At 40.6% G+C, this 12,334-nt stretch overlaps 1 protein-coding gene and 1 pseudogene across 1 annotated transcript; one reads left to right on the forward strand and one right to left on the reverse strand.

Moving 5' to 3' along the window:
* Positions 1-300: 300 nt before the first annotated feature.
* On the reverse strand, positions 301-3,569 carry LOC109748871 (uncharacterized; annotated as a pseudogene).
* A 1,712-nt stretch (positions 3,570-5,281) lies between these two features.
* LOC109748872 (mitochondrial import inner membrane translocase subunit TIM50-like) lies at positions 5,282-9,551 on the forward strand. Its single transcript, XM_073502236.1, has 11 exons — positions 5,282-5,288; positions 5,601-5,648; positions 5,766-5,860; positions 6,627-6,663; positions 7,150-7,211; positions 7,303-7,401; positions 8,076-8,180; positions 8,254-8,349; positions 8,721-8,877; positions 9,024-9,118; positions 9,492-9,551. Exons 1-11 carry the CDS (start codon positions 5,282-5,284, stop codon positions 9,549-9,551), a joined length of 861 nt encoding a protein of 286 aa, XP_073358337.1.
* Positions 9,552-12,334: the final 2,783 nt, after the last annotated feature.

Genomic DNA, 12,334 nt, shown 5'->3' on the forward strand with positions numbered 1-12,334 from the left:
TCCCCATCGCACCATTTTCATTCTAAAGCTGCCAAACCCCCTGCAAGAGCAACTGGTTCTGAACCGCACACATGTCATTGGTAGTCATTTTGTTGTTGGTAACAAAGTTTCATTTGTTATTAGCTAAACGTATACTCCCTTTGTCCAGAATTACATGTCGCAGAAATGAATATATCTAGACGTATTTTTAGTTGTAGATGATCTTTATCCATTTTCGTAACAAGTAACTCGGGACGGAGGGAGCATATTCATGACAACTTTCTCTTGAATGATTTGGACTTTGTTATGCTTCACCTTTACTCTCTTAGATGGCTTTATTTGTTCCGGAAAGCACAAGAAATTTTGCTTGACAAATTTTTACATACAAGCTGGGAGCTTAGTTATGTTTCAATAGTTGGCTCTAGACAGTCTAGCCAAATTTGCCTCCCCTGTAATGTAATGTAGGTAGTGTAAAACCTCTGATCATCTTAAAATCAATTAGCAGAGATTTCTTTTCCGCTGGCACAGGTTGGCATATTGATGTGGTACAAGTTCCTGCTAGAGCTGCAAATTTCTTCGAGGCGTGCAAAAAGAACAGTGCCATCCATCAAATACCATCTCCAGGCCTGGTTAAACCTCACATTGACGAAAATTCGCACCATGGACCTCTTGTTGTGTATCTCTGGCCGAATGTAACAATACGTTGAACCAAGCTGTAGATTACTGTCTTCCATTTCCCATGAGCATTGCGACAGGCTTCCACTCATCAGATATAAAAGAGCAGAACTCGATTAATTAATTTGCACCCTTTTCATTCAGTCACATTCCAAGCAGAGAACCCATCAAGAATTTGAATGACACCCTCCTGGCTGAAATGAGCACACAACATGGAGTTTGTGAGTATATAAGACTGGAAACAAAAAGGTTCACAATTTCCCTTTCCTACACCGTCATCGCAGTCCACCTTCGCTTCCATTGATTCGGTCATAGTGACGAAGACAAATTCAGAAAGCAAAGTCTACCACCAGAATGTTTCCCAAAGACCACAATCTGGGTCCAGACAAGGTGGCAAAGACGCGTTCTGAAAAATAGAGAGCTTCAACAAGTCAAGAATTTTTCCTGTAAAGAAAAACAAGTCAAGAATTTGAATATCCCAGGTCAAACAAATCATCATATACTAGGTAGACAAATAGGCAATTAGTTACTCGGTAAACTGAAAGAGAGAACCATGCGACCAGATTACAGCACACATAATTTAGCTACACCGCAAGGTCCACACCAATCAAGTATTCTTAAGCTATCAATAACTAGAAATCAGAATCACTACTGGATGTGCCTCACGCAGTCATTGCTCTAGCTCCTGCAAGCTGTGAGCGTTATGAGACTACCATTCCCTGACCATATCAGATTATTATCTCCACAGATGAGGATGATCCATGCGTGAGTCGCTCCTTAATCCGGTGCCTGCTAGCTTTCTCCGCCTTGGATCTGTCAAGGTTGGTGGCGTTGCAGATCATGCATGAGAATTCACCACGCAGCTGGATTAACAACAGCCCCACAGCTCGTTCCATGACAAGCCTTACATAGTTTGTCACGTTGTCTTCATCCTCGCACCCGCAGATCACCAGCACCTTCAAGTTCAGGTGCTTCAAATCCTTGGATGGCTCCCACACCATGTTGGTATTCTTGGCACTATTCTTGGGTGTCTCAATACATGAATGTCGAGATAACTTCAAGCAAGGACATAGAATGTAAATAACCCATGTTAATTAAACACGCCAACAACCCATGAAGGACAAGGTAACAACAATTGCAATTAAATATAAGTTTATTGCCCTATAGAGTTTTGGAGAAATATGCATGAATAAAATCCTAGGTAAAGTACGACGGAGATATGCTTCGGAGTCCTTATGAAATTACAACTATATTCCTCGTATTTTCTTCGACCAAGGTACTTTGTAATAAAGAATTTTCATCAAGAGGGCTATGTGCATCACTCGATGCCGAGGCCAAGGCTTCCCTCCTTTTCAAAAAAAAAAACATAAGACAAATTTTTGGAGAACTCTTAACATGAGATACAATCCAGTTTTTTTGTTTGTCTTGCTGCAAAATTACAGTGTGGCTTGTAAGTATTTGTGATAACTTGGTGAGTAGTTGAGAATTAGATCACTTGCTGGTATGTTTTTAATGTTGAATATCCGAAAAACATATCATTCTAAATTGTAGAATAAGTCATGACATGCTAAGATCTGGACTGAATTAAAGAAGGTTAAGTAACACTAACTGCAATATTCTCTAGGGCAGGTGCAGCTTCAAGGATAAACAGTGTCCAGTTCAGATCACACTCATTGAAGATATCCCAAAGAAACACAGAGGTCAGGTTTCTGAACATAGCAGTGAGCTTCTTCGGATGTTCTGGCTGAATCCAAATCTGCAGCAAGAACATAAATGCACAACTAAAATTGGTAGAGAAGAACATATGGAATGTAGATGCAGAAGATATTTAAGTGGTGCGCAGAAATGATTGTACCATTTGGCACCCGAAAGTGAGAGTAAGTGTCGACAGGTTGCTGGCACTCCTTGACAGGCACTCGCTCAGCACGAATGGCTCCTGCCATGCCTGGGCTTTACAAGAGAGTCTTACATCGCGAAGCTCAGGAACATAGCCAAAGCTCAGTGGAGGGTTATGGGAGAGCCAATATTGGAACCAAACTTTCCTAAGTTTAGGGACAGAAATGAGCTCGATCCGCATGCACCCAACGCAGGTGCTCCTGGATCCCAGAGCATGGCACGTCGATCTAGAGCGCGGAGTGCGGATCAACTAGTCTGAAGGCACACGGGTTGAGGTGCCTGAGCCTACCGCAAGCGCTAATGAGCTCGGTGATGTCAGAATGGTCAAATACAAGGCGCTCGAGTGCAAGACTCGTGAGCCAAGAGAAGGCGACCGGGTAGGCGCGGCAGAAGGACATGAACTGCCGCGCAATCTCATCGAGCAGCGGCTCGGGGGGCGGCAGGGACGTGCGAAACTCAAGGCATTCGGTCTGGCCCAAGCTCACGACGTCCTGGACGAGGCGGCCTATGGTGCTCAGGTGAGGTGGGGAAGGCATGAAGAAGCCGAGGATGAGGGACCTGAGGGCGCCACTCTCGGGGAGGGGAACCACGGCGAGCAGCGACCGCGCCGCACCCGTGAACGCGTCCATGGCCTCGAGCGGCGTCGCGCCCTGGAAGTGAGCGACGTCGAGGTCCACGCGCGAGAGGTGCTTGGGGAGGCGCCGCCACCGTCTCGAGAGCGCCCCGGCGCGGACGGCCTCGCGCAGGTCAAGGCGCTCGAGGATCTCGAGGAGGAGGTGGTCGGGGAGAGCGCTGATCCTGTCCGCGCCGGCGTTGAGCTTGGGCGGCGGGGCCGGCTGATTGACTGAAACCCTAGCCTTAATCAGTCGAGCGGCGGCGTTCTGCTCCGAGGCCGCGGCTCCTCCGGCGCCCTTCTCCCCACCTCTCGCTTGTGGCCATCCATCTGGACCGGACGGGGAGCGCCGCCTCCTCTTCGACCCCCGCCGGCTAGCCGCCGATTCCGATTTGGTGGTGGGCATATCCGCCGGAAAAAATAACGATGTTTTAGGAATTGTGACTATCTGCGGCCACGACAAAAAAATTGTATTTTGTTACTGCCTTGTAACTAAGATGTCGTGCGCATTGCCGAAAATATGTTCATGGTATTTTAAAAATATGTTCGAGCATTTTGTAAAATGTACATGAATTTTTTTTTAAGATGTCCACGCTTTCGAAAAATGTTCATCTAGTTAGAAATATGTCTTCTTGTATTTTCTGAAAAGTGTTCATGGGTTTGAAGAATGTTCATATAGTTAGAAACACGTGTTCATGCATTTAAAAAAAATGTTCATTCAACTAAAAAAAGTATTCTTGTATTTACAAAAAAATGTTCATGTATTTGAAAAAGAGTTCATGACTTAAAAAATTTGTTTCTGAGTATATAACATTTAATAAGGGGAAGCCAAAACATCAATCACAAGCGTGGGAATCCATACATTCAACATTTAAACCCAACAACATGCAAAGAGACTATCGGATTTCTCGTCAGTCAGATCACAGAAGCCGAGGAGTCTGCTATCACAACCCAATCAGGAAGGAGTCTAACAACACGCCAAATTTTTTGACGTGACAGCTCAAAAAGAATTGCAATGATGACTTTGGACGATTCTCCTTCCAGTCGGCTGAAGTGTTCAGCCAGGTCGAGGAGTTCGCTCTGATTCGACTGCCAAGCCAGTTCAGAGTCAGAAAATCCATGCGTTCAACATGATGATAATCCGAGTGCACAGCACCCAATGGAAACCGAGTGAAGTGACACTCATCACATATTCGTTCTGTGTAGAGCAAGGAGCACCCAGGGCATCCCCCGTGGCACGAGTCGGGTTCCCAAGAAAAATTGAATGCATAGCTACACAAACTTGGTTCATGAAAGGTATCTGATCGGATCGGGCGTTCCGCACAAAGGATAGTGACACAGAAACTTGATCCACTCAAGCCCATGCGTCGTAGATCGCCACACAGAATTTGATGATATGCCCATAGTCGGGCCATGAGCCATCCTCTCCCGAAGAGATTAAAAAACGGGTATCACCAAGTTTTTTCTGAATTGCTCATCCTTAACCTCTAGGAGGTGTGATCGAAAGAGTCCGCTCAGGTCTCTCGGCTACTCAACCAGTGGCTGATGCTAGTAGTTTAATTTATACTCTAATAATTCACTAGAAACACTATTATTCAGAAAAATTCTAAATTCAATTTGTACTCTAAATTCATACATACATTTTTGGTAAAACATCATGCCAGTAGTTTAATTTATACTCTAGAACTTCTTATAAATTTTCTTACCTAATAATACACTAGAACCACTATTAAGATATATGTTAGTCCATACTTTTTGACAAATATCTAAAAAAATATCGAAGGATGTTCACTATGTTACGAATCCAATTGTTGAATATAAAGTCAAAAAGGCATGCAATTTTATTCATTTTATTCTTCATTTAAGAGATTCCAATTTCAAGATAATCGGAAAAGTAAAGAAACAAAATAAAACTTAGTTTTTGCACAATTTAAGTCTACTTTTCAGTGATATATATTAAAATACAAATAGCAGTACAAATGATAATTTTCATCATTTTTATGTGTTAGTTGTGCCAACTAAGAAATAGAAATATATATACTCATTAAAATGTAGCATGATAAAAAATTATATAAAATATAAAAGTTCAATATAAACTATATTTATTTTAGGACAACAATGTTTGGTAATGGTGTGACACATAAGCAAAAGTACCACACACCTCCTTTCTTTTAGGCATGGGCATAAAAACCGAGGGATCGAACATCGAACGAAAACGAAACCAAAATAACTGAATTTTTATTTTTTATACTTCTATATATAATTTTAGTTTTTAGTTTTAATAACCGAACTAATTAAGTTCGGTAGGCTCGATATTTGTCTCGGTTAGCCGAAATGAAACCAAACTCTAAAATCGTTTTGGGTTTTTTGAAACAGCCGACGCCGGTTCGGTAGTTATCAGTCACAAAAAAAATGTGGTAGTTTTTTGGAATAATAGGACGAAAAGTGGTAGTTTTATGCTATTTACTCGGCTACGCCACCCACGGTGCGGTTCCCGCGGCCCTGATCTTTTCTATGGCGCTTCCTTTCAGGGGTTTAGGTTTGCATCCGCGTTCTGCTTTTTGCTTGACCCTGCCTTGTTTGTCCTTCCCGTTTGTTTCAGCCTACTCGCTGGCCGAGGTCGAGCAGAAGACCCTGGAGTTCAGGAAGGAGATGACCACCCCGATCCCCATCGCGGAGGACGCGTCAGAATTCGAGGTAATTACCCAATGTCATGCCATGCTTGCTGGAGTAGGTTCGCTATCGCTAGGGGCAATGGTGTACCTGATTGGCCTATTGGCAGCTCTGTTTGTTGTAAACTTTGCCTAACTTGTAGATCGATGGTGATATCCACATGCATATTGACTAGATGTGTTGACTGTTCCTGTAGTTTCCTGATATGCAAGTTTCCTTGGATCCATAGAACGAACCTCTGCACAACTAATTTTCCATGTTTTAATGTGAACCTTCATTCATATTGATTCATACTTGTTGTCAGTTGGATGTGGCATGTTTAGGTTCCTTATGTGTGAGTTTATTTGAAACCATTGCACATTTGCATGACTAATTGCATGTTATGCTGATGCAACTTGTTTGGTCGACGAGCATGGAAATGTGCGTTAACTTTCCTGAAAGTTAAGCTTGACTTGACTCTTGACTAGGCGTAACTAAGAACTGGATGCGCTTTATGACTAGATGGTGATGCTAGCATGCACATTGACTGGATGTGTACTTGCTGATTAGGTTACAATGGTTACCCACAAAGTTGGTCTTCCTCTTCTCAAATATACTCCCTCCGTCCCAAAATATAAGAACGTTTTTAACACTACACTAGTGTCAAAAACGTTCTTATATTAGGTTACAATGATTTCAGGTCATGTTAAATTAAACAGGCCATTGGAAATTGACACTTGATTTCAGCTAGCAGCCTTGTTGTGTGGCAAACTATGTCTAATACTAGAGTGTCTGTGTTTTGTTTGTGCAGAAATTTCGGGCTAGGGCTTACGAAACAGCTATGAAAGGTACAAGCTATGGCATCTTCCTTCTTTCATTACTGTTATTATACTTGCCTTCTTCTTTTCTACTTACTTGAAATATTTTTTCCTTTTGGACGGCAAGATTGCCATATTATAAATTTTACTCTCTTGCTGTTTGTTTTCTACCTCCTCTCACTCCTTCCCTCGGTTGATGCTTTTGTACACGTTCCAAACACTTGATTGAACAGTGATCCGACAAAGATTATAGTAAGTAATAAATTTAAAAAAATTGTCCTCAGTGAATGCAACGAAGATTGGAATTGAATATGGCTATGCTGTTATTCCCTCTGTTCCACAATAGATGCTGTTTTAGCTTTTCACAATTTCTTCCTAAATAGGTGTCATTCTACAATTATGAGGCAATTCTTGTCATCTTTTCCTTTGCATATCCCAAAATTTAATTATTCACAAAGGTCATTCACTACTATGACTAGACACTTAATGCTAGTAATGTGTATTTTGGTACTGCAGTTCCTGTTAAATCAATAGAGCTTTACTTGGATCTTAGGGGCGGAATTGAAGATCATGTTTTGGTTAGTAACGAATTACAATATTTTCATTTTTTTATCTTACAGTTGTATTTTTAGCAAATGTCAATGACCACGCCAAATATTTGTCTGACAGGGCATGGAAAAACTGTTGCCAGACTTAGATCCGCAGGAGCGGCGTGTCTTTACCCTTGTTCTTGATCTTAATGAGACCCTCGTATATTCTGATTGGGAGGTATAGTCATGTTATTTGATTGTTGATTTTTTCCAAGAATATAACCCAGTCTTAGGATTTGATGCCAATGTGGTACTATCATATATGGACTGATATTTACATTTAAAAAAGGACTTCCAAGTCCATATTGGAGGCAACGAGCAGCTTATTTTCCTTACTGTCAGATAATGTGCTAACAAGTGCAGCGCAATATGAAGCCATCTCTAATTGAAGGAAAACTAATCTTATCTCCATCTATTATTTTCCTAACTATTTATGTGTAACTTTATAAATAGGATTTATATCTCTTTATTTGATACGATGAGAATAGTATCTGTTGTGCTACCGTACGCGTGAACAACAATGGCTCATTTGCTTGGTTGTGTCTAGGCATGTACTTCCTCCGTCCCATAATATAAGAACGTTTTTGACACTATACCCTTTTTGACACTAGTATAGTGTCAAAAACGCTCTTATATTATGGGACGGAGGGAGTAACATGTTCATGAGTTTTTCCATTGCCTTATGATAACATAGCAGGCTGAGGGTTGAACTCAACTCATCTTGCCCATGTTGCTATTAGTTCCATCATATAGGATAATGCATAATTTGCCTTTTAAATTTTTATACTCTTTGTATTTTCCTATTTGTGCAATTCAGGAATATCAATGTAATGCTTTTCTCTCTGTGTGAAGCCTGAGATAGGCTTGAAGACATTCAAGAGACCAGGAGTTGATGCTTTTTTGCAACGTATGTCAACCCTGTATGAAGTTGTTGTATATTCTGATCAACTGCAGAAGGTAAGTTGTTTTTAACTTAATCCTTCAGGTAGACTGTTATGTAATACCCTAATGTCTACATTTTCATTTGTAGGATGTGGAGGATGTGGTTAAAAGGATCGACCAAACAGGACGTATACACAAATTATCAAGGCCTGCAACTAAGTACCGGAAGGGTATACACTTTCGGGTACGGAGACTACCTGGCTTTTACTATTTGAGGAATAAACATACTCCATAATAAAGAATAAAACATTGTCATTAATAGTGAGTATCATTCAATTTGTGCTGTTTTATACTAATCATCTCCTTTGAATCATTTCTCAAGGTATGTGCTCCTAATAGTATTATAGTATTCTTTCTATTGTAAATTAAGATCGACGCTTTTATTGTAGATAATTTTCATTGTTGGGCATTTCAAGAAAAGTGAACCATTTAATTGTGTATTTATCTGTTTATTTATTCATTGGGTCAATTATTTGATATGTGACCCATCACCTAGCCTTCCATTTTATTACTGTATGATATTTCTCATTTTAATATTTGTTGTCATGCTACCAGGATCTGTCAAGGTTGAACAGAAATCCTGCACGAGTTCTGTACATAAGTGCGCATGCTCTTGAATCTTGCCTGCAACCTGAAAATTGTCTGGATATCAAACCATGGAAACTTGAAACTAATGACACTGAACTGCGGGATCTGAGTCCATTTCTTGAGTGTAAGTGTACCAACACATCTCCTGTATTCCCTAAAAAAACATCTCCTGTATTACGGCATTACCATGTGGTTATAGGTATCTTTGTTGTTTTCTGAGTCTGACCTCAAAGTGCTTAAATGTTAACGGCGCTAACCTTTATATTACAGCTCTTGATGTTGTAAGGCCTGCTGATCTTCGTGAAGTGGTTGCTTCTTATCAAGGGAAGGATGTTGTTAAAGAGTTCTATGAGCGATGCAAACAAGTGCAGAGGTAAGCACATGGTTACATTGTACATTTGTACTGCAGGATCATCAGTGTAACTATACGAGTGAATCTCTCTTTTGTGTGGCATTTGCTGTGGACTGTCATGGCGGTTGCATATGCTGTTCTGGCCATTTATGTAAAGAATGTAGGGCCTTTGGTACTACTCCCTTATTAAGGCATCATGCTTCTTTGAGAACTACACCAATCTCATGCAAAATTAGGACATTGACCTTGAGTATATCAGATTGCGAGCTTAGAATGCCTATCTGGATTTTAAAAATCTGCCTATCTAGGATCAGCTATTTGTTACACACACCTGTTCTTCTGTGAACTGAATGGCCATTACTTCACCATCTTACAGGGCGATTGAGGAGCAGAAGCAGCAGCAGCAGAAGAAACGTGAGAGCAAGTGGTGGCGGATATTTCCCTGATCTGCTGGAAGGACAAAGCTCCAAATTGACCTAATACAAAGAGGATACTGAGACTCCTGTGGAGTGCCTGCCTGGTCGAATTGCTTGGTAGTTTAGGTTGCTAGTCAAATTCACCGCTCTCCAATTCTTGGGCATCCCATGTAAAGAATAGGCTATAACACTTGGTCTCTGTGAAGAGTTTGAGACCACGCCACTTAGTTGTCAAAACATGAGTTGAGTTGATGTGCATTTCTTAACGGTCATTGCATTCTCTGAGGTAGCAATTGAATATAAGGATATTTGTTAATACTAATACTCCACTATCCGAACAAACTTCCACAGATTCTTAAAGGTGGAAAGTCGCAAATGAGTAGTACTTGAGGGGTCATTTTATCCAATTTGTCACTCTTGGGATATAAGGAGTGTGTACATTTCTCTTGATGTGTATAAAAAACAATTTACTCACAGAAATACTGTTGTATTACTGGTACTTTTTACTCTACATCCAATGAGGAACATACTCCCTCCGTCCCAAAATTCTTGTCTTAAATTTGTCTACATAGATGTATCTATTCGCATTTTAGTGTTAGATACATCCGTACCTACTCCCTCCGTTCCGATTTACTCGTCGTGGTTTTAGTTCAAATTTGAACTAAAACCACGACGAGTAAATCGGAACGGAGGGAGTAGATAAATCTAAGACAAGAATTTTGGGACGGAGGGAATATTAAAGATGAACAAAAGGTGGCTGAAATGAACGAAAAGCTAGATATTCAAAGGGCCTGTCTATGTCACATCTAAATGTGAGATAATACCTCACGTCTAATTATAATGTCAGCGCCACCACATTTTTGCATTGTTTTTCTTGTTTGTTTGATTTTAATTTGTCAATGCCCAAAACTAAAAACCAGCTCGCACTTCCTGTGCGGCCGGCCTATAAGTAAATCCGGTCTCTAGTTCCCCTAAAAAGAACTGGTTACTAGCTGCCCATAGAAAAAATCTGATAGCGCTTTTTTCTAAAATGTGGAAAAACTGATGCTAGTATGTCTGATCATTACACATTTACAAGTACATCTCTCGTCGCTAGCTTCTAGGCTACAAACATTTTTTTCCTTTTGGTTTTTGCATTTTTCAATTTTATATTTATATAATTAATTTTCAGTAAGGAACAAAGTTTGGTCAAAACATATTTTAAAAAACATGTTCACGAATTTACATAAAAAATTTCAAAATATAAAAGTGTTAACGAATACCAAAAATGTTCTAATATACTGTGAACAATCCTTTGATATATGAAGATCGTTTTCGGAATACACACTATTTTTTTGCAATACAGTGAACCTTTTTATATACGATAAACTTTTTAACCATACACAATGAAGATTTTTTAAACTACACTAGATTATTTTAAAACACGTACTAAACAATTGATTGTGCATTAAAAAATGTTTATGGATTAGAAAAACTATATTCATGATTCAAAATTTGTTCACGGATTCAGAAAATATGTCTATAAATTTAAAAAAATCATGATTTCAAAAAAAATCATAATTTTGAAAAAGGTTAAGAAATTTTATAAAAGTGAAAGGAAAGGAAAAGTAGAAAAAACAAAACAATGAAAAAGCGAACATGGAAAAAAAAAGAGAAAACCAAATAGAGAAAATAGATAAATAAGAAGAGAAAAAAGGGTTGCAACCATCCAAACCGCGAGAAAGACTCCTTAAATCGGATCCCCAAACCCATATTGCTCCTGTAATCCATGTTTGCTTCCCAAAAACCACTCACTAACAACACAAACATAGTCAGCCCGCTACGCTTAGTGATTGCTATAAGCCCCCCTCCCCCTGAATGTCCTTGTTGTTTTATTAGCGAGATGGTGGACTTGCAATTGGGTCAAAAACATCATGCCCAGCTGCGAGTCAAGGGTTGACCTGTAACTGTGGCAAAAAAAATATCAATGGTCTCGTTGCATGTCAATGGTGAATTTTCATCTTGGACAAAAAGAAAAGGTTTGCCCAGTTACGAGCCGATGGTTGGCTTGCAACTAGGACAAAAAAAGGTCGGACACCTAGTGGCGAGTCGAGGGTAGACCTGCAATTGGCACTAAAAAAGGTCGAGCCCCAGTCCCAATTGCGAGTCGAGGTTGGAATTGCAACTCGAACAAAAAAGGTTGGGCCCCAGTTGCGAGTCAAGGGTGGACTTGTAACTGGGACAAGAAAAGGTCGAGCCCCAGTCCCAATTGCGAGTCGAGGTTGGAATTGCAACTCGAACAAAAAAGGTTGGGCCCCAGTTGTGAGTCGAGGGTGGACTTGTAATTGGGACAAGAAAAGGTCGAGCCCCAGTTGTGAGTTGACGGTGGACTTGCAATTGGGACAAAAAAAGGTCGGGTACCAGTTGAGAATCGAGGGTGAACTTGTAATTGGGACTAAAAAACTCAGGCCCCAGTTGCAAGTCGAGGGTGGACTTGCAACTCGGGCAAAAAAGGTTGTGCCCTAATTGCGAGTCGAGGGTAGACTTGCAACTCAGACAAAAAAGGTTGGGCCCCAGTTGCGAGTCGAGGATGGACTTGCAACTCGGACAAAAAAGGTTGGGCTCCACTTGCGAGTTGAGGGTGGATTTGCAACTTGTACAAAAAAGGTTTGGCCCCATTTACGAGTCGAGAGTGGACTTGCAATTAGGATAAAAAAGTTGGGCCCCAATTAGGAATCGAGGGTGGACTTCCAACTGGGACACAAAAAGGTCAGACCCTAGTTGAGAGTCTAAGGTGGACTTGCAATTAGGACAAAAAATTGTCGGGGCAAGTT

The sequence above is a fragment of the Aegilops tauschii genome, chromosome 6, assembly GCF_002575655.3.
Source record: "Aegilops tauschii subsp. strangulata cultivar AL8/78 chromosome 6, Aet v6.0, whole genome shotgun sequence".
NCBI classification, from domain to species: domain Eukaryota; kingdom Viridiplantae; phylum Streptophyta; class Magnoliopsida; order Poales; family Poaceae; genus Aegilops; species Aegilops tauschii.